Genomic DNA, 23,924 nt, shown 5'->3' on the forward strand with positions numbered 1-23,924 from the left:
TCGCATCATGAGTCGTGCAAAAATATAGTTTTTAGATCATTTACGAATGAAACGATATTTCTCCGCACTTTTTCAACTTCGTGATTTTGCACCTCATAACTGCACATGTCGGCATTGTTCCGCGTTAACTTGACAGCTGTTAAATGGCTGACACGTTTGTCAGCCGTTTAAGCCATTTAATGGCTTCCTTCAATTACAAGGCGGTGAGATATCTATACTTATCTATGGTGTAAGTGTAAACGACGTTTATGTGAGTATCCTACATAAAGAAAAGTACCTTTCGGGACTAACTTTTGGTCTTAGAATTAAATATATCAAAAATTATCTAACGCAATACCTTGCTTTTAAATTATGTATGTATCGACGGGTCCTACGTAAAATGGTGCAAGTGCATTTTCACAACTTTACAGTAGAGCGATTTGAATGTTCTAATGCGTGTAACTTTAACATTATTCACGTATAATGCAGTTTTTTTCAAAAGGATTCAATTATACCATTTTTAAATGTTAACTATGTACGTTGAATCCAGAACGGTTTAAAGAGTGGTAAGGGAGACATACTTTTCGATGTGTTTCAGCTTAGTCCACAGCGATAGGGCATCTGTGGCCGACCTCAGGTGAAGTTTAATCTCATCTGAAGTTGATTACCTACAGATTCAGGGGCGGTAGTAGCCACTTATGAGGTGGACTGAATGTTCCTCTGCTACTCCTCTACTATAAAAAATGGGTATAGCGATGGTGCCCGAATCAAGCCAAAAGGGTTCTACTACAATAAATTACATAACTGTCCCTTATGGGTGTGGCCCTTCAAACTAAAACACAACAAAATCTAACCCTACTGTAATAAGGCAGAAATAAGTACAGTTATTTTCTAAAACATTCAACTAAAATAGCCTCATAATAACCTAAAATCCTTTAATAAAAACGGGTTTAATACGAAATTTTACACAATATTGTACCAAAAAGTTTAAGCAGAGTAAAGATTATAATCTTAATACATTTTATCTAAACATCTTTACGCTTCTCATCAGCGCAAAAGGGCTGAGGTTTAAGGACTTTTCTTTGTCCTTTATGTTCATTGTTTTACCAACTAATAGACGTATAAAACAGTGGTAGGCAGGACCAATTTGAGAGGACTGGAGGCCTTGCAGCTAACAACTTTGAAGGTGGTAGAACCCTTTGTGGTTCGACTCCTTCAGCACCACCGCCCCACCTATTTCTGGCTAATAACAGCAGTGTTAGGCGTTGCTGTATTCTGAATGTGTAAAAATCTTCGATCACTAAAACGCGAATAAATACTGTTTCGGAAAAAACTAAAAATAGCTGATCCGTCAAAATTTTGTTATTTTTTACCTTGATTGTGAGGGCCCCTCTCTTGTGGGGGCCCCAATGTAGTAGCCAGAGTGCCTTCCCCCAAATCCATCCCTGGATAGGCAACTATTCAATAGCCTTAAGTTAAAACTCGATCGGCGGGGCCCGAAGTTCGAAACGCACATTTACGTCTAATTTTAAAGTTATGTGTGTACTAGAAATTTATAATAACTTCAATGAAGGAAAGCATTGTGAGAAAACCTCTGGAAAATCTTTAAAAAATGTTCTCAAGAATTACCAATCCACACTTGACCAGCACGGTGGACTACGGCCTACCCCTCACTCTGAGAGGAGACCCGTGCTCAGCAGCGCGACAGTAATATTTTGACGACAGAATACAATATCTAAAATACATTTTCGTTCGGAGATTTTGTTATTAACTTAAATAACTGAATTTAAAAAGCTCATTACAACTTTAAGTGGGTTATTGTAATGTCAGACGAGTTCAAATACCTAGGTCGTTAAGGTTATCACTTATCTTGAACTTAAATAACTTTTTGGTAAAAATGTGACCTTTAACATTTTGGGGAATTTTCTGTAAAAGGCTTCAAAGACCAATGAAACTTTGTCAGTTTTCATTCTGTAGAATGTAAAGTTTTTATTTCATGCATCTACCTGGCCGAGGCTCGAACCCGGAACTCTAAGAGTATCAGACTGATAACTGCTTTGCCACGCGAAATGTATAAACAACATTTATTTCAGTAATGTCAACCTTGAAGTATACCATCATTATATACTGCAGTTCCTTATATAATTTATATGACCTATTGTTTATAGTAATGATTTTGCGATGCCCAATACGGGAACCTAATGTACCCATACAACCACCATACATCTATGACAAGCTTAAAATCAATACAGTAGTCATTTTGCTTCCGACAAAACAAAACAATCAAAATGAAGTTGAATTTATCTTTAATGAAATTAATAATCAGATTATTAATAATATTAATATTATTTGTTGCGTTATTGCTAGTATCTCTAGTGTTATACAGTGCAAGATATTGGCCAGATGTTTATAACTATATTAATGCTAATATTACGATAAAACGAATACCGACGATAACGGAAACCAATTGTGGGATGCGAGAAATAATAGTCACGGAAATATATACGACAACGGATAACGATATTGATGAAACAACTGCTTTTGATGATAACGGTTTCAATCTTGATGACATTGATTTTGATAAGAGAAAACGGAGTGTAAATGACGATTATAGTGAAGTACCGGCGAAAACGGTTGTTGTGGATTACTTTTTCGATATTGGAGAAGATTTGGTAAAAGATTTGATAAACGAAAGCGAATTAACGACTAGAGTACACGATGTTGAAATGCTAGCTGGTGATTATGGAGTGAAAGTGCGTTCAATGGAGGTAAGATGTAATTTTTTTCGGAGGGTAATGTTTTCTAATGTACGTTTTTTTTATAATGTAGGAGTAGCAGACGAGCATGCAGTCCACCTGATGGTAAGTGGCTACTGCCGCCCATGGACATCCGTAATCAACCCCAGATAGGATTAGATATTCCTACCTGAGGTCGGCCACAGATGCGCCGCTACCCCTGAGGACTAAGCTGGAACGCCTCGGAAAAGTATGTCTCCCTTACCACACCCTTCAAACCAGAACCTCCTATCTGGGGTTATTTCATACATCCATGGGCGACAGTAACCACTTACCATCAGGTGGACTGCATGCTCGTCTTCTACTTTATGTATATGTATAGTTTACGACATACATTACCGGATACGACTTTCCCTTTTAACCGTTTCCATTTCCTATTAAAGTAACTCTCGTTACGCTAAAATACGGAATGTTTAAGGTCAAAAAGGTTTTTATGGCAACAAATTGCGCACATTTACAGAAATAAGCTTTGAGATAAGCTGACAATTTCAGGCACTTGTTCTACTGTCAGAGAAAATAGCTACAGAATTAGTGAAACTATGTTTTTTATTATTAAGTGTTTGAAGGTTTATTAAGGTGTAAATACGTCTGGTTAGTCCAGAAGCCTGTGTCTTAAAATAGAATATATTTTTCTATACAGGGTCTGTTTTTTTAAATTCCGTGTGCAAAGTTTATTTTCTAAAAAATAACTTAAATATCAAATTAGCATGCAGTCCACCTGATGGTGTGGACGTTGTCGCTCATCTCAACTCTATGTAATCAACCCGTATCCGTATTTAGTCTTACATGGGATTAGCTACTGATGCATTGTTGCCCTTGAGGACTAAGCTGGAACGCCTAGGATAAGTATGTTTCCCTTACCACACCCTTCAAACCAGAACACAGCGGCGCTTAACACTGCTGTTATTATCCAGAAAGAGGTGTGACGTTGTTGCCACAGGAGTGAAAAGTTTTGAAGGTGGTAGAACCCTTTGTGGTTCGACTCCGGCGGCACCACCGCCACACCTATTTCTGCCTAATAACAGCAGTGTTAAGCGCTGCTGTGTTCCGTTTTGAAGGGTGTGGTAAGGGAGACATACTTTTCCGAGGCGTTCCAGCTTAGTCATCAGGAGAAGCGGCGCATATGTTGCCGACCTCAGGTCGGAATATCTAATCCCATCTGGGGTTGACCATGGGGGACAGTAGCCACTTACCATCAGGTGGAATGCATGCTCGTCTGCTACTCCTATATTATAAAAAAAACATTCAATTTTAAAATTCTATCACCTTATCGCCAATCGCGTACTATAGCACACATACCTAAACGTGCATGTTAGACATACAACATGATTTCGATGTTGATAACACTTTCTATAGCTAGCAGCTTATCGCTCGATCGCGGAGGGTGATGTAACAGGATTATATCGTTTAACTTCTCATTAAAGGCAGGTCACGGAGTAAGTAAATGTTAAATTTTCCGTTACGCTAATTATAATATTAATATTGTAGAATATGTTTTTAATTAGGCTATATAAGTAGATTTTATAACTTTAATACTCGTATGTGTTAGATACTTTTAATAGATATTTGTGTGGTATTGGAACATATTTCTACTATATTTATACTATATTTTACTGCCAATTTATCTTATATATAAAATTCTCGTGTCACATTGTTAGTTACCGTAGGTACTTCTCTGAAACGGCTTTATCGATTTTCACCAAATTTTATATGGATATTCAGTAAGTCTCAGAATCGGCTACTATCTATTTTTCATACCCCTAAGTGATAAAGGTTGTTCGCCCGTAACATTTTTTTATTTATAGTGCAACACAACGTTTGCCGGGTCAGCTAGTTACTTTATACCTAAATACCCAAAGACCACTAACATGTGCACCATAACACAACACTCACAAGTACTCACAACTTCATACTAGGATTCCCTGTTTAGCCATGAACACACAAAGACAAACACCTAGACCTAGAGCGGATTCTTAAATTCATCATTCAGATATCTGTCTAGCTGGGAATCGAACCTGGAGCACTTTGAGCGTCAAACTTGTCTGGTTAACGCCACACAGATCATTAAATAAAAAGATGAGGGTACGCTAAACAGCTCAATAAAACAAATTTACTACAATAGCTTTAATGTCTAAGTGTAAGCAAGAGCTTACTCTTAAGTTGTCTATTATTGTCTAATTGTGTGTTTTCTCCACTTAATTTGAACCCCTAACATCCTATATAGCCATCATAAGCTAAATGGTCAGCTATAAGACTTATAACTGCAGTGAACTACAATATCTAAGTGTAAGCATGCTTACTCTCAAATTGCCCATTATCCACTAATTGTACGATCCATCAAAGTCAGATTTACCACGACGTTCTCAAGGTGAGGTCATTGTTAAGTTAACTGATGTACACGTAACCGACGAATAAGAAACCTTAGCTCCTTACTTTAACGTTGGAGGCAAGACAAGTAAAGATTGCTACCGCGAAAGATGTGTATGCATTTGTTTGTAAACTAGCATTGGGTACTGACGTTTTCGTTTTATAATATGAAAATGAAGGTGATATGGCTGGCTTTAATAGTGATGTTAGTGGTTGAGGTTAGGAGTGAATGTGACAGTTATTTCTCGTGTGTCGGTTCGTTTTTTGGTGAATTTTTCAATCAAAAAGACAAGCTTCCTTCATTAGACTCGGTTATCGCCAAAAACTCGAAACAAGATAATATAGGTGTCGATGATAAGGAGCTGGATCGAATTTTATTAGATGTGTCAAGTTTTTTGAAAGAAGAATTAGAAGTGCATCCAGATACTGATTTGAAAACGATGGTGTTTCGAAATGTTCTCAATCAGACAGCGATTTATGTAAAAACGTTTGATATTCCTGCGGGTTATTTGGAAGACAGTGATGAAATTGAAGAAGAAGATTCAATATCAAGACCTTTTGAAAAATTCGAATTTGTGAAAACGAGTTTAGAAAATAAAACAATAGCTGAAAGTTCTACAAATACTGATGGTATTGACGATACTGATATTATTGAAGTGACACCGAAGGAAACAACAAATTCTGTTGATATAATTGCAACGATTGCAACCAAAACCTTGACACAAAACATTACAAAAGATGTAAGCGAAAACGAAATAGAAACACAAGATGATTCTTATCTTTATTACGATAATAACGAAGATAATATCACAGACTATCCTATAATCGATTATATCGAGTTTTACAAAGATACTACAAATGAATATGTTAATCTAGAACTGACAGAGGTCCCTTTAAGTATTGAAGAAATGAAAGATAATATTAATAGTGCAGTTAATTTGTCCTTATACGAAACAATAACTAATTTAACTCTTGGGAACACAAAAGATTACGTGAGTAAGCTTAAATATGCAATTAGAGGTTAAAGTAATAACATTGTTATAATTCTTAATGTTAATTAGATATTTGGCAAGGTTTGTTTTAATTATGAAATACTATACTCTCAATTAATGTTTAGTTTTTGTGTCGTGGGAAGGATTTACAATTGTTTACAAACACGATGAGTATTCCAATTAATTAAGAGGTAGACCGTAGGATCATTAACTCTCATCATTAACCTAGTAGTGACCGACTGGCTTCCTATTATTTTATAATAAGGAAGCAACGAATATGCAGTCCATTTTAATTAACCGTTTTCTAAGTTGGAACGGCCGCCAATTAGAGTCCTACCCTAAGTCTACCACAGGTGCCTTGCTACCTCTGAGGACTAAGTGATTTGGCATACACATTACAAAGAATAGATATCAAAGATAAGTATAGATATCTCACCGCTTTGTAATTGAAGGAAGCCATTAAATGGCTTAAACGGCTGACGATCCTGTCAGCCATTTTATGGGTGTCATGGTGTAATTTACGCGGAACAATGCCGACATGCGCAATTAAGACGCGAAATCGAAGAAAAAGTGCGGAGAAATATCGTTTCATTCTGAAATAATCTAAAAACTACATTTTTTAATATTTTTCAAACACGAGAATAGATGACAGTGACAATTTCAATTCTCAAAACTTGTTACATTTTCTTGTTAGGAGTGAATAATCTTTACTAATCTATGGGAAAAATATAGAGAACTCTCAGGGTCGGAAGTTTTCTTGTAATGATGCCACCAAAATCTGTTTTACATTTCGATATTAAGTAAAATTACCAAATAGGCTACCAGTACCCTTACCAGGAGTTTTTACGTTTCGACAAACCTGACTGTTTTGGTATTTGTTTACGTATTGGCCCATATGATTTCCTAGTTCTGACACAATATGCTAGGGGCGCTGATTGGAATTTGTATGGGCAAATACGTAAACAAATACCAAAACAGTCATATTTGTCGAAACGTAAAAACTCATGGTAAGGGTACTGACAATGATATTTTAAAGAACTTTAAGATAATATTACTAACGGTTATTATAAAATTGTGCAAGTAAACAATAGAACTTGAAACGTCTGTTGGAATTCAATAGCGCGCTTGGAAAATAAACACACCTAGTTTCCCGGTAAACTTTCGAAGCTTAATTCGCTAGACATGTGATTTATCGGTACCTACGTATACACAAAATTGTTTTTCAATATCCGCTTCAAAGGAAAAATGGCTGACGTAGGGCGGGTTGCACCGAAAGCCCGTTTAAAGTTTTCGTTAAAGTTATATATAACAGTAACTTTACGGCGGTACGGAATGTAACTATTGTGTTGCACTAATTTATTTATTATTTATGTCATTTGTGTCCCTGTTACAATTTTTAGTCGACGCTGATAGATAAGGTTGACAAATACAATAACTTTAAACGATCGAAATCGAGCGGTAAAGTGTTAGTTATGACCATAGATTAGTAAAGATAACTCACTCCTAACAAGAAAATGTAACCAGTTTTGAGAATTGAAATAGTTGCGTAAAAAAGTTTTGCTACGTCTCCGTGCTAAAATGTCCCTAAAATATTTGAAATACTTATTTATTTATTATGTACATTACGCAGCATTAGTTATTTATTCGTAAATTTTCTCTTAAAATGTTTTTATTTGTCAAGAATTCAAAAAAAGAACTTACTATAAGCCGTTTGTGGCTTCATTCAATTTTAAGGCGGTGAAGTATCTTTACGAATCTATGGTTATGATGTAATTTTAACCTCAACTAAAATGGTGCAACTAATTATTTTTTTAACCATGGATTTGACGGTTAGTCTTTTGTAAATGTTAAAGTTACATGACGCCACCCACCCGAAAGTCACTTTTATGAAGCAATTTAAAAGACTTATTCTACACCAATTTATTTTGGACGGTCTTTGGAAGTTTCCGAAAAGATCGCATAATTTCCTCTTGATGTTATTTTGTTTGATAAGCTACCGGCAGTAAATAACACAATGAACTTAAGAAAAAGACGATCGGGCGTCATCGGCTATCTTCGGATTTTTCCGTCACTCAAAGCACTAGCAGTAATTTTAAGAGATGTTACAACATTTTTATGTTGTAGATGAGATGCTGTAACTTTATTTATTTCACAATGCTAGGATGAAGTTTGCAACTTTGTACTTTGAAGATAAAAAGACGAAGTGAGACACAAATGCAACTGTTAAGCTGACTTTCATATAACCGACCTTAGGAGTGGCAAAGCATCTGTGATCAGCTTCAGGAAAAGCTATTCTTTGGAGTTGGTCTTAGATGTCAAGGCAGTGGCATTTAACATCAAGTGGACTACATGCTTGTTTACTTTTGGGGTTCCATCCGAAGCGGATCACGAATGCCTTGCCACTCATTAGTAATTACTAATTAGTAATAAGATCATCGCCTCTTAAGTGAGTCAGGTGTTAACACCTCTCCACGGAAACGCTAGACCTGCTTTATCCTCGAAGTAGATGTAGCTGTGGTACTTCCCGGTTGATCCATTCTATATCTACCATCTTTTTTTACTGCTACGGTTTTAACAAATGATAACGAAAGCTAACGAAGCTTCTAAAATTTTCGGGAACTTATACAAAATATACAGTATATTCAATAAAGAGCCATGAGGAAAATAGGAAAAGGCTTTACCGTAAGATTTCCGCTTAAGAACGGAAAACGCTTAGTTCAGTGGTACTCAAATTATGACAGATACTAATATTCATTATATAAATAGGTTTTTTAACTTATAAATTTCGAAAATGCAGTTCACTATTACTTTTATAACTTTAAAAACATTTTTATAACTTTAAACAGACCTTTAAAAATAAACTGAAAATATTGAAATGTTATTAATGGTGTCATATAACCCTAAATTTATATAAACTAATTTATAAATTAAGCCACCCATTACAGTAAGGGAAAAGTATAGAAAATTCTTAGGTTAATAATCTTTTCACATGTCGTGATAAGTAGAACCATAGTTACGTCTGTTTCAAAATAATAAATTAACTTACATATAAATAAATTACTTTAAAAAATGAGTACATAAAGTTTTCAATATAACATAACAATATCTGATGGATAAAAAAACTCAATTTTTCAAGTATCTCATATTGTCAAGTAGATTCGAGCTAAAGATAAAGGAACTATAAAATATATCAAACAAAATGCTAAACTTCAGTTTGAGAACCACAGCGACAGATTGTTGAAGCTGCTGATAGTTCACATCACGCGACGCACCGCATCAATCACCTGCCGTAGATGTGCAGTTGTTGTCAAACTTGGATGCGGTATAGAGATTTTTTTTTAATAAATTTTTGTTTTAAATTTTTTTTTAATATATAAATGTACTTTTTTTTCAAATATTGAAACCACTACATACAAATACAAATACAATTTATATTTGGAGCCATTTGAATAAAATCTATTCCCATCTGAAGGTGGTAGAACCCTTTATGGTTCTACTCCGGCGGCACCACCAATCTTAACAGCAGTGTTAAGCGCTGCTGTGTTCTGGTTTGAAGGGTGTGGTAAGGGAGACATACTTTCCCGACGCGTTCCAGCTTAGCTCTCAGGGGTAGCAGCGCATCTATGGCTGACCTCAGGCAGGAATATTAATCCTATCTGAGGTTGATTACAAATGTCCATGGGCGGCAGTAGCCACTTACCATCAGGTGGACCACCTGACGTGTATTTGTGTAAATTTACCACATCTAATATTACACATTTAATCCATCTTACATCCATGACAAATAAGGCTTCACTCACGAACTCTCAAGGTTGGATAATTAGAGAAAAAAGATTTTTATGCTGTATCCGTAGATTTTATATCCGTTCCTTTTTATAACTTATGTTCTTTATTGTAAACTTTTGAGATTGCGAAGTAAAATAACCTACAAAGAATAAATTAAAATTAAAATAACTACACGAAGAATATGTAATCAGATGCGAAATAAGATTGGCCAAAATGGCTAATTAGTAAATATACCATAACATTCATTCACAAGTGCCAAATTCTTAAAAAAAAATCGAAAAAACGAGACCCTATTACTTATCCTACGATGTCCGTCTATCCGCCTGTCACAGGGCTCTACATTTTGATAAATGTTTGAAATGTTTATAGTGAGTTTATTATTATGACCATATTAATAATAAAAAAAAAACGTAAAATCAAAATATATGTTTTGATATTTTTCAGTTTATCTATTGAACCATATTACTTATTTAGGTACTGAAAATTTTCACAAAAGATAGATGACAAATACCAATAAATACAATACCAATATATATACTTGTATTGTTCGAACGCGACTTACGCTTGGCTTTTTTTCTTTGGGATCTAAAAATATGTTACTTAAATTCGGATCTGTGCGTTTAAATTGCGTGTTTAAGCCAAAGGTTAAAACACGCAAAGGTTTCATTTATAAAATAAATTCAGTCATAACTGAACAAAATATTTGCATTATAAATATAATTGTCCGCTACAATGCTAATACCTTTTACCTAAACAAATATTAAAAGTAAACGCAGCATATGTGATAAAAACTGCTTAAAACAATAAAATTTCGAAAGCTTACACCAGCGGTCATAATTCACAGATACGTTGAGAGGCTGGTATTAAAATTAAAAATTCAAATGAGCGCCATTTTGGACTGTTTGCCGCGTAAATATTTCAAGATGGCGGATCATAACGGTCGCTAGATAGTCGTAAACGGAAGGTGTTGAAATGTGTTTTTTAAAGAATGCGTACCTTTCTCACTTTTGAATTTATTTTAGGTAATAGAATGCTTTTATGATGTAATATTTATTTTTACATAGTCTACGGTATTTGTCAAGGTTTTTTAGTTGATACCCAAGTCGAGAGGGTTATAAAAAACACGGATTCGCCATTTTGTAGTAGTAGACATTTTGTATTGCATTCTTTTCACATAGCCAATTGTTATTTTTTTATCAAGTATTTTCATTTTATTTGTATAAAAATACGTGATCCAACATTTTGTGCCAGCTCTATTCCTTTTATTTGCCAATCACATTGATAGGGTTGTAAAAATATATGAGATATAATTTTGTGATGGCACTCATTTTGGATTTCAAATAGTCATATTAAATATACTAGAGTAAATTGTCGTCAGAATTATAGATGTATACAAAAATTCCGAATAATCGGTCATCGAGAACTTGGTTAAATTTATTACAAGATTTGATACAAACCATAAAAATATACGGGGTGAAATTAAATAATTAACTTATTACTTTTTCAGGCTAACAACATCAATGAAGAACTGTCATCTTCAGTGTTTCCTTGGATAGTCGCCATTTTTCTGAAGAACAGTACGTCTGATCAGTTTAATTACTATTGTGATGGCGCGCTATTGTCAAATAGGACTGTTATCACAGGTAAGCATCTCAATAGTTTAAGTTTTTCTGTATTTCTTAGTTCTTGTTAAAAACTTTACAGAATTAGAAAATAAGTGATCGGATCAATAACTTATGATCCGATATTATCATCTCTGGTACGGATTGATCTGGATTGATTATTCGGATCTCTGATATAGGTACATGTTCATCATTTATTTATGTATACGATTTGAAAATGTAAATGTGTATCACAATATTTTAATATTACTTATAACAATTTCAACTATTACTTACAAACAATATTTCGTGAAAAGAATTTAAATTGAACTTAAAACCTTTCAATATTAAATTCGCAATACTAAACAACTCAAACGCCATAAAAAAATGACAGCTCGAAATCGAAATGGCGGCGAGAAAAGCGCACGCTTTATTTTTTTTAATTTCCCTCGGTAAAGGCAAGAAGTAGGATGCTAATTTGATTATGGTCGTTTTTCACCGAACGAGTTGGCGGTTTTTTATTTTGTTTTATTATTCCCTTCCTCCTGTGGGTTTTTGTAGGAAAAGTATTTTAAAATTGGCCAAGTACGAGTCGGAATCGCACACGGAGGATTCCGTACTATAACATTTTCAAGTTTTTTTTTTATTTTTAGTTTATTTTTTATCATAGCAGTTGGCAGTACATATACAGTATAGAATACATACATTGTAAAATCTGAATTGTCTATCTTTTCAAGAATAGAGCCTATGACGGACGGACAGACAGCGGTGTCTGAGTAATAGGATTCCGTTTTTACTCTTTGGATACGGAACCTTAAAAAGCGGTTGAGCTACAAAAAATTTGCCACCTGTTATGGTCTACTATTTATATTTATTATATTACTTATATAGATTTATCGGGAGGATTTCATTTGTAATCACCGTAGCCATATTTTCCTATAACGCAATAGTCAAGACGATGTTGAAATTAAATTATAGGTTGATTTAAATCTAGTTTTTAATCATTATAATATGTAATATTTAGTAAATTTTTTATTGAAATAATTTAAAAATAATTTATTTGACGATAGTAGTACCCTTTGTGGTTCGACTCCAGCGGCACCATCGCCACACTTATTTTTGCCTAATAACAGAAGTGTTAGGCGCTGCTGTGGTCCGTTTTGAAGGGTGTGGTAAGGGAGACATACTTTTCCGAGGCGTTCCGACTTAGTCCTCAGAGGTAGCGGCGCATCTGTGACCTTAGGTATATCTAATCCTATCTAGGGTTGATTATAGATGTTCATGGGCGGCAGTAGCCACTTACCATCAGGTGGACTGCATGCTCGTCTGCTACTCCTATATAATATAAAAAATGCACCTTTGAATTCATACCATATGTTTTACAATTAATGTATTCTATAGCTTCACCTACTATAAAGTTGAAGTTACGTCTATTTAATTTAAATAATCATTTGTATGAAAATTACATGATTTGACGACGTGCCGCCAATCTAAACGATTGATTTTGACAATGTATCGTGACACGATGTCGCATCATTGTAGCATATTATCGGCCAATATAACTTATTATCGGCCTACTGCTGGGTAGAGTCTAGGAGTGAGAGAACTTAGGCCATAGTCCACCACCTTCCATTTTCTTTTTAAAGAACTGTCGGTATGTAGGTTTTTTCATGATGTATTCCTTCACCGTTTATGTAAGTGATAATTATTTTCCAATACGCATGCAACCATAGATTCGTATAGATAGCTCACCGCCTTGTAATTGAAGGAAGCCACAAATGGCAAAATAGCTGGCAAACAGTCAGCCATTTTCCCATTACGTCTCCGACAAGTAAAGTGGTGCAAAAACAACACGAAATCGAAGAAAAAGTGCGGAGAAATGTCTTTTCATTCGTAAATACTCTAAAACTACATTTTTGTGACAATTTCAATCGTCAAAACTGGTTACATTTTCTTGTCAGCAGTGAGTAATCTTTACTAATCTATGCATGCAACTTACAAAAAATAGAAATGCCCGGGCGTCGAACCTCGGACTCTCAAGATTAGTAGCCGAATTTAAAACCACTACCACTACACTTCGTCATTACATGACATGTTTTAATTTTAACGTCGTTTCGAAGATGACAATTTTAATTTTTCGCAAGCGAGAATTTTAATTTTAACTCGTACATTTAATTGTTTCATAAATCTCCTTTATCTATAGTCTTTTAATTTTAACGGTAAAATAGGAATTTTCCATTATTCCCGCCTCAGGCTTTTTATTTGCGTTCCAATTACCGTTACCATATTCAACCTGCAAGAATATGGGACTGAGACAATACTTATATGATATTCAAAGTGTGTATTATATGTGTCGTGAGTAACTAACATGGCCAAGTTTTAAAGGTAGTTAAACGAATGTATTATGTGTTGGTATCAACGCCATTCTTATTTCTCTCTAATAGCAATGCTGCGCTGTTGTGTTCTTGTTAGACTGTTCCGTAGAAATCTACTTCCCACTAGAAATAGAGATCCCGGTAATACCTCCCCGGTTGGACCATACTGGAACTACCATAAACTATATATAAATTTAAATAGTACACCGCAGTAGACCGTAGTAAGGATCTTTTTTTTATAATATCGGAGTAGCAGAGGTGCATGCAGGCCTAATGCCATGGACAACTAATCAACCCCAGATAAGATTAGATTCCTATCTGAGGTCAGCCACAAATGCGCCGTTACCCGTGAGAATTAGACCTAATACGCCCTTCAAAATCAAAACACAGCAGCGCTTAACACTGCAGTTATTAAACAGGAATAGGTGTGGCAGTGGTGTCGACGGAGTCAACAGCGTTCTACCACCTTTAGAGGTCTTAGGTGTGTCCCACGATATACAAAAATATGGTCACTCTACCCAGACTCGAGATAATATTGGAGAGCTGTGAGACATGAAACTGAAAATTGAAAGCATTGTCAACCGGTTTTCTTCATTTTCTAATATTTCCAATGACGATTTTTTTCTATTTATTAAAGTTTTACGGTAACCGAAGACCAGTTAGGCTCATGCTTTCTCACGTTGGTCATATGTGTTGGTACCTAAGAATAGTGTCACTGTCATTTCGGGACAAAGGAGAGCTACGGCATGTTCTGCTTATCGTAAGAGGCAACTAAAGGGGTGCTTGTCATGAGAGGCAATTAAAGTGTGAGCTCGAACCGCCCAGCCAGCAACCCTGGGAAGAACGACGATATGCGTGGCAATATATTGCCGTACACATCTGAAGGCATGATGAGATAAGATAAGAATCATACGTTAAGATAAGAATTACTAGGTGGTAGAACCCTTTGTGGTTCGACTCCGGCGGCACCACCGCCACACCTATTTCTGCCTAATAACAGCAGTGTTAGGCGCTGCTGTGTTCCGCTTTGAAGGGTGTGGTAAGGGAGACACTTTACCGAGGCGTTCCAGCTTAGTCCTCAGGGGTAGCGGCGCATCTGTGGCCGACCTCAAGTAGGAATATCTAATCCTATCTGGGGTTGGTTACAAATGTCCATGGGCGGCAGTAGCCACTTACCATCAGGTGGACTGCACGCTCGCCTGCTACTCCTATATTATAAAAAAATACCTGATTTGGGCAACATATGCGTTTCTACCCCTAAGAATTAAGTTGGAACGCCTTAATTAATTATCTGCCTTACCACACCCTTCAAAGCGGAACACAGCAGCGCTTAACGCAGCAGTTATAAATAGGCGTCTATGTATCATCTAATGATTAAATTATATAGAGCCGTAGGTAAAGCCGATTTCTTTTTTCAGCTGCAAGTTGTGTACAACAGACTTCAAATACAGAAAACTTACTGTTACTATTCGGAAAGAAATCACTGAAGACGATGACTGAAGTTGAAAGGGTATCGAGGGTAATATAATTTAGCTAAAAACTACCTTAGTATAAACATAAAAAGATAATTTTATATTCTTCACTGATTTTTACATACTTTCTATTATTTTGTCCTTTTAGGGGATCAATTTACAAATATCCCTTGATAATGCTCATCTACGCTAAGAAACTCATGCTATTTCTCAATATTAAGCTGTGGTGTCTATCATTGTTTTATTTTATTTATATATTTGCAACATTTTCTTTTATGTGACAAAATGATATAAAAATGAAATATAATTATGTGCCTTATATACCAGACTTCTTATTGCTGCCATGGTGAGAAATCTACCTTACTTTAATTCTATAACTATTTTACAGGTAAAAACTATAAAAATACACGGTAACTTCTCAACACAAACAAGAGATAATGATTTAGCGATTCTTATCTTGGAAGAACCAATTATCTTCAGTGATAACATACAATCTGCGACATTGAATGAAGAAGAACTGAAAGGAAATATGGCAGTATGTGTTTATTTCTTTTTTTCTTTATTATGTTTTGCAGAAGTGATGGCTTGGTGGTAAAAGATCCGCCTCTCAATCTGGGGGTCCGAAGTTCGAATATCAGACCTCTTTCAGATAAGTTTTGATTTTTAAAGCGCTACACTTTTGAGTTAATATTAATTTAAAGTGGTAGAATCAGTGAAGTTTCACTAAGGAGGTAGCAAATTACATATTTCTAACAAATCTTATCTTTCGGTACAAACATTCCGCTCGAAAAACATTACCCTCCCAAGCCAAGTATAAATAACTTTCATCCTTATCCTAAACCCATTATTGTCCCACTGCTGGGTACGGGGCTCCTCTCAAAGTGTGAAGGATTAGGCCATAGTCCACCGCGCTGGCCAAGTACGTATTGGTAGACTACACATACCTATGAGATTTTTTTTAATAAATCTCCCAGGTGTGCGGATTTCCGCACGATGTTTTCTTTCACCGTTTAAGCAAGTGATAATTAATTTCTAATACGAACATAACTTTGAAAAATCAGAGGTGCGTGGGATTTAAACCTCGGACCACTCTATCGAAAGGCGGAGTTTCTTAACCACTGGGCTATCATTGCTATAAAAATAACTTTGCTCACAAAGGCACGGGAGCGCACATTTAACCACTCAGCTACTAACTTTCTAGATATCTCACAATAGCCATGCGGTTCATTTCACTAGTTCGAAAGTTTAACTTCATTAAAAAATGTTTCGAACAAGTAAAGTTGAGAGTTGCTAACTATAACAAAGTCTCTTGAACGAAGGTGAGTCTAGCAGTAGCTTTGTTTTAACTTCAGTTTCTTAACAAGTATAATAAACTTTGTCTTATAAGTTTTCTCGGTACATTTTAAAGTTGGCTTTAATTATATACCAGCTTACCTAGGTTCTGTATTGTCTACATTAGTATTTTTTCAATGTTTTTGTGGCGCGATCCTCTCATTATGTTAGTCGGCCTATAGTGGTCATCCTATACCGCGGTGTGACGTTATCACGTGGCGAAGAGTCTATTGATCTTGAGGAACTTGAGCAACCCAGAAAGTGGTAAAACCCTCTGTGGTTCGACTCCGGTGGCATCACCTACTCGGTACATTTCAATGATAGCTTTAGTTATATATCTAGGTTGTTTAATGTCCACATTCGTATTTTTCAATGGTTTTTGTGGCATGACTCTCTCAATAGTGTGTGGTGGGTGTCCTATGCCGCGGCATGACGTCATCTTCGGGTCTCAAGGAACCCCTCCTTCTCCAGGCAATTCCTTCAGTGTGAACACTACTATGATGTAGCGATGCTACCTTTGGTATTCCACCTGTGCTAGACAAAAAGCTAGTGGAATTTAGTCCTTGTGTTTTAGTGCATATGTGAAAATATTTCGCGACCGCTATTGTTGCGCAGTTTTCTGTCTTCTACCAATTGCCTTATACGACTCTCTTCGAGCTAAAGAGTTCTTCCAAGCAATGCTATATTGTTAGGTAACTAACAATTAAAACTATTTGTTTCAGACCACAGGATGGGCGATCACGGGTGAACTCACTCCTATTCTGCTAAAAACAGGAGATAATGTAACATGTGACGTAGAAACTGAAGAAGACAAACTTTGTGCTGTTTATGGAAATGGTATGTAGTCAACCGGTGGTGTCACCTGACCTGACTCAGATGGCAGACTGACCACAAAGGAATCTACCACCTTCATTTCTCAAATAATACCCATTCCCAGTCTTTAGTACTCTTTGTTATCCTAACTTAATTATATAAATGTGAATGTGTGTTTGTTTCATTCTTTGTTTGCTACTAGTTCACGACTTAATTACATAACCGATATTCAGTCAGGGGTTCAGAAAAGAACAAAAGGTATCTTTAAGGGAACAAAGGATATACGTCTGAATGCGAGCGAAGTCGAGGGTAAAGGCTATTCTTATATATTTTCAGATGTAACAGTATGCCCAAGTTACGGAGGCCTCTACGTCACAAAGCAGGAGGCCTGGTACCTCCAAGGGCTTAGGACTGCGGACCCCGAAGACAGAGGGCTATGCATTAACAGAAACATAGCATTTACGTCCTTCAAAACACATTGGGAGTGGATTAAAGAGAATATATAATAAATTGGTGTTTTATTTGGACACTTCTAAAATCATCATTACCATGTTTCTTATTAAAATGTCAGCCATCAAGTGATCATGCTCTCTATCTGATTATAAGCAGTGATATCCTAGTGGTTAAGAAACTCGGCCTCTTGATCGAGGGGTCCGGGTTAAAATCTCAGGCACCTCTGATCTTTCAAAGTTATATGCGTATTAGAAATTAATTATTACTTGCTAAACGGTGAAGGAAAACATCGTGAGGAAACCTGCATACCTGAGAGATTTATAAAAGAAATATTCTCAAAGGTACGTGAAGTCTACCAATACGCACTTAGTCAGCGCGGTGGACTATGACCTAATCCTTCTCATTCTGAGAGAAGACCCGAGCCCTGCAGTGGGACAGTCATGGGTTGATGATGATCTGATTATAAGTGGTCACACCTTCCTCTTCGAACCATATTATATCTACCTTTCAATTGAGAAGATTTTAGTCTCTAGCCTACAATGCTAGAAATAACTTGGAAAATAATAGTTATGTTTAGAGTGGTGTGATAATGAAGACATACTTATCCAAGGAGTTCCAACTTAGTCCTTAGAAATAGCAAGACCAACCTCAGGTAGGAATCTAATCTTATCTAAGGTTGATTACAGATGTCCATGGCAGTAGCCACTTACCTTAAGCTGGACTACATGCCATGCTACCTCTATATTTTGAAGGTGGTAGAGCCCTTTGTGGTTCGACTCCGACGGCACCACCGCCACACCTATTTCCGCCCCATAACAGCAGTGCTGACCGCTGCTGTGTTCCGTTTTGAAGGGTGCGGTAAGGGAGACACACTTTTCCGAGGCGTTCCAGCTTAGTCCTCAGGAGTAGCGGCGCATGTGTGGCCGACCTAAGGTAGGAATATTTAATCCTATCTGGAGTTGACTACAGATGTCAATAGGTGGCAGTAGCCACTTACCATCAGGTGGACTGCATGCTCGTCTGCTACTCCTATATTACAAAAAATATACATATATAGAAAAGACAATTAAATTTGATTAGTTTACAGATCTATAAATTCCATCCCTTAAGGATAATTATACTACTAATGAATTATGTATATATCAATTATAACGAACATGTACAAACATACCCTCCACACTAGTTATATATTCAGACCTTTCTCCCCTCGTTAATCATTTCCAACTTATACCAGAGCCGGGAAATTAATTTGTATGTTAATATTATAGACTTAAGAATGAATAGAAATGGCTATTCAGTTATGGATGGAAATATAGTAGGTATACTAGTTTTTGCCTTCGCCCGCGTTTAAAAGAAAATAATATAACATACTAACATACATAAAACTGAAAATTAGTACCTTCAACTTTGCTAAAGATCATCACTTGATCAAATGCATAGTTAACGATTAAATCCTTACTAATATCGATTAAAATAATCGATGTTTTGGGTCCAACAGATCGATTCTCCGATTAATCGATCTTAGATCGCCATCCCTAGTTCCCGTGGGATTTTCGGGATAAAAACTATCCTATGTCCTTTCTCGCGTCTCAGACTAGTCTTAGACTAGTCTGGTCTCATACTAGTCTTAGGCTAGTCTGAGACTAGAATGGACTATATTTGTACAAAATTTCATTAAAATCGATTCAGTGGTTTAGGCGTGAAGAAGAGACATACAGACAGACAGCCAGACAGAGTTACTTTCGGATTTATAATATTAGTTAGGATAAAGTATTTTTTATAAATATAATAGCATCAAACCAGTATTTAGTCCATCTGCTAGTCGCTATCTATCTGCTAGCCTACTACATTGTTTTAAAGCGGTAGAATCTGTTTATGATTTCCTGCGGCATCTCCATCATACCCACTTCTGTAATAAAATAGCGCCACTGTGTTCTAGTTTGAACCCATCTGTTCTTCATTTATTCTTTAGATTACGTCAAAGCGTTTTGGAGTTGATTACAGATGTTCATGAGCGGCAGTAGCCACGTAACATCAGGTTTTTTTTTTTTGTAATATAAGAGTAGCAGACGAGCATGCAGTCCACTCGATGGTAAGTGGCTACTGTCCCCCATGGACACCTGTAATCAACCCCAGATAGGATTAGATATTCCCACCTGAGGTCGGCCACAGATGCGCCGCTACCCCTGAGTACGAAGCTGGAACGCCTCGGAAAAGTCTGTCTCCCTTACCATCAGGTGGACTGTATGCTCGTCTGCTACCCCTATATTATAAAAATTACGAGAGTAATTTCGAACCACTTATCTATACTAAACCACAAAACTATCCTCCATCAAGCCAAGTCTAGACATTATTCACTCTATGGCCAATATCAGGGCTATAATAATTACTATGGATGCAGTCACGAGGCTTGCATACCGAATGTCCTAACTACACAAACGTCAGCTTGGTACCTTCGTCACAACAAGTCATTATGGGTTTTTCCGTATTGTGGTTTCGATAGATACTTATATAACTTATATATTACTTATGTTACAAAAGAAAAAATGACAGATTCATGTTTCTTTATAATATAGGAGTAGCAGACGAGCATGCAGTCCACCTAATGGTAAGTGGCTATTGCCGCCCATGGACATCTGTAATCAACCCCAATAGGATGAAACAAACCAAATACAGGTCTGTGGATGAGATATTTCTACCTGAAGTTGGTCACAGAAGCTCCGCTTCCGCTGAGAACTAAGCTGGAACGCCTCGGAAAAGTATGTCTCCCTTACCACACCCTTCAAACCAGAACACAGCAGCGCCTAAGACTGCTGTTATTAGGCAGAAATGGGTGGGGCGGTGGTGCCGCCAGAAACCACAAAGAGTTCTACCTTCAAATTGAAAGTCCTATTGAAGTATTTTAATGTATAATTAAAATTTGAACAAAAGCGATAAGATAGTAGGTAGATAAGAGTAGTAAACAATAGCTTATAATAATAATAATAATAATGTAATTGTTTATTTAAAGTAACAAAGACTTATTTATTTAATTACAATTATTTTTTTTTAGGTACATTACAATTTTATATGTAGGAAACTGCAATGGGAAATAAATCTACAGTCTATTCTATTGCTTATCATCTTCAGGATGCTGTTGGTGCTATCCCGGACACGGTACATCAGGGAGCTGCATCTTTTTCTCATTATGGTGTAAAAACAGTTTACATGAGCTTATTATATTGATGTCGTCATGTTATTTCATAATATTTACACAATATATCATTTGTTTCTTTAAATGTAAGATACTCAAATATAGTTAGTTCATAATATTTAATCTAGCTTATACTTATTAATATTTGTTTAAAATTTTTCTAGAACAAGTTTTTATGATAACCTAACCACATTTTTTTGCTTTTGAACAGGAAAATATATCCTAAATACGTTCGAAGTAAATTATAGGTCTTATATTAAGTTGCATAATGTTTCCTATTATTTTAGTTCTAACTTCTTTGAACAAGAGCTAAACAAATATCTGGATATTAATATCTTACAAATTTACTCAAGTTACAAAAAAATCTATATAATTAAGTCTCGTCGTCGATTTAATATATTAATAATTATACCTAATATGATTTAATCAGACAATTGCAGCACACAGTACAATTTAAAACTAAATATACAAAACATAAATTGAAGAAAAAAAGGACACAAACACAAAAAAAAAAAAAAAAAAACTTTAACAAAAGAATCAAAAGGGAATAAACAAAACAAAGAAGGTTATAATTACCTAGTGCTGTTAAAATACTATGCGCTGCAACAATCGCGAAATGAAACAAACTCAGAAATATGCCATGAGCGTTTAAAAACACCTACCCACAGCTCTGGTTTTCAGTTTGCCATTTAAATATTTTAAGAAAATAAAAATGTTAAAACATAAGGGGGGATTCCCAACTCTCCATATTCACCATGTATGTCCTTCTACAGGTACGATAACAAATATTAATAATTTAAAAAATCAAAAACCCGACTGCACCAAAAAGGCTGAAGTAGAATTTCCAAAAGCAGTGAAATAGGCATTTCATTATTTTTATCCAGAAAGCCAAATACAAAGTTTCATAGTAGGTGTCTGCTCCAAAAACAAAAGATGTTCAAACAATATTATCCTATTTTATCCTCGTAGTGTTCATTTACGCTATATAAAGAACCTATGTGTAAAATTCCAGCACGCTTAAGTTTCGCGGTTTCCCTTTGCGTTGATCTCTGGCACAACAACTCACTCGTCACTCGTGTTAGTTACCGTACTCAACGTTTCGGAGGAGTACGGTAACTAACACGAGAATTTTATATATAAGATATATTATATAATGTATGTGTAATCTCCTCTTAATTTCCTTTATTTTGACACCCTACTCGATAGATTTGGTTAACTTTTTTAAAACGTGTTACTATTTCGCGAAAAAATTCACCATTTACGGTCTATAAAATATAAAACTTCAGTAAATCAAAGTTTCAGTCATTATTTTACCTCGTTAGAGGTAACATTTCATTATTTTTATCCAACAAGCCTGATACAAAATGTCATAGTGTTTGCTTCAAAATTGACGATTGTTCAAATGAACTTTTAACCCTTACTTTATCCTCTATGGGGTTGATTTTCGGGAGGGGGATAAATAAGTGCGTCCTTGTTCCTATCCAGAAAGCCAAATACAAAATTTTATAGTAGTTGCTTCAAAATTAAAGGATTTCAAAAAAAAATGTTTTCCCCTATTTTACCCTCTTAAGGGTAGAATTTCCAAAAGGCCTTTCTTAGTACTTATTCAAGCTATATAGAGAACTTGTGTGCAAAATTTCAGAACTGTAAGGTCCTTGGTTTAGGCTGTACGTTGATTTCTGAAAAATGAAAAAGTCATTTACTTAGTCAGTCAGTCAGTCACCTTACTGTTTTATATATATACAAATATGTTTTTATAATCTCCGTTTAATTTCCTTCCATTTGATACCCTACTCGATAGGTTCGGTTAACTTTTTTTTTTAAATGTGTTACTATTTCGCGCCAAAAATCCGCCATTTTGATTTTTTTTTACTAACACCTATCTAAGGACACTCGGGTCATTGAGACAAATATAATGACACTTTAACTGTTGAAATTCATCCAGCCGTTTGTTAGATCGGATCAAATAAAGAAAGACAAACATACAAGATACGCGCGAAAAACATAACCCTTCCTTGGCAGTCGGGAAAAAATCGGTTGTCTGTAAAGTCGGTTTACTGACGATAGTTGAACGTGACAACGTCATATGAAAATACTGATGGAATGGTTGCATTTTTCAAAAGAAATTTGTAAAATAATAATTAATTAATTAATTAATTTTAAACTAATAATTTACTTAACACTATCAACATTTATCAATAGTATGACATAACCTATAAACTCAGTTTCTCAACTTTTGTGTCAATCTAACAATTAATCAATCAATCATAGTTTACGATAATGAAATATCAGTGTACAATTATTTACCTTTATTGTTGTAGTTGTTGTAAATGATAAATGACGAATCTAAGCACTCCATATTTTCACTACAGACACAGCTGACGATACTTTAACCACACGTGTGAACTTGTATTGTGACGCTTTCTTGTTTTTCCAACGCCAAGAACGTTCGAGAAAGACAAAGACAGAGACACAAGCATGCGCCGATTCAATGCGCCTAATTCTCTAGTGCTGCGCGCGCGGCAGACCGATCATAGTTGAGTGGGAGAGAGACGCAAGGCATTCGGCGGGCCTCTCTCTCGTTCGGTGACTCATCGTAACGTTACCGGGCGTTACACTTTTTCATAAGTGACTCCCAGCCGCAACCTAATTTAAAACGTTGTCACGTCAAAAATGCGGTACAAAACCCACCGTGTGCAATTTCGAATTACACACACACACTTCACCAATTATTAAGAGACACATATGTATCAAAAGGTTTATAAA

General features: G+C 35.7%; 2 protein-coding genes across 3 annotated transcripts in view; one reads left to right on the forward strand and one right to left on the reverse strand.

Moving 5' to 3' along the window:
- The window catches only part of LOC140755020 (G protein-activated inward rectifier potassium channel 3), a 502,832-nt gene that overhangs the window by 494 nt on the left and 478,414 nt on the right, over window positions 1-23,924 (reverse strand). The gene's annotated exons all lie outside the window — the stretch shown is intronic.
- LOC140755109 (chymotrypsin-C) lies at window positions 2,257-18,022 on the forward strand. Of its 2 annotated transcripts, none has more exons than XM_073090310.1 (6): window positions 2,257-2,747; window positions 11,427-11,562; window positions 15,314-15,414; window positions 15,756-15,902; window positions 17,422-17,536; window positions 17,849-18,022. In XM_073090310.1, the coding sequence occupies exons 1-6, from the start codon at window positions 2,268-2,270 to the stop codon at window positions 18,016-18,018; spliced, it is 1,149 nt and encodes a 382-aa protein (XP_072946411.1). In that variant the 5' UTR covers window positions 2,257-2,267; the 3' UTR covers window positions 18,019-18,022. The 2 variants fall into 2 exon arrangements, with proteins under 2 accessions (XP_072946411.1, XP_072946410.1); XM_073090309.1 differs by lacking the exon at window positions 2,257-2,747 and adding an exon at window positions 5,230-6,133.

This window comes from Epargyreus clarus, unplaced genomic scaffold (assembly GCF_041222505.1).
Source record: "Epargyreus clarus isolate Ecla_fem2 unplaced genomic scaffold, WU_Ecla_fem_2.2 ptg000032l, whole genome shotgun sequence".
Taxonomy (NCBI): domain Eukaryota; kingdom Metazoa; phylum Arthropoda; class Insecta; order Lepidoptera; family Hesperiidae; genus Epargyreus; species Epargyreus clarus.

Coding starts and splice junctions, on each gene's coding strand:
- LOC140755109 (XM_073090309.1), top strand. CDS start 5,309: ATGAAAATGAAGGTGATATGGCTGGCTTTAATAGTGATGTTAGTGGTT. Junction 6,134..11,426: donor TTGGGAACACAAAAGATTAC/GTGAGTAAGCTT, acceptor TTACTTTTTCAG/GCTAACAACATCAATGAAGA. Junction 15,415..15,755: donor AAGTTGAAAGGGTATCGAGG/GTAATATAATTT, acceptor ACTATTTTACAG/GTAAAAACTATAAAAATACA.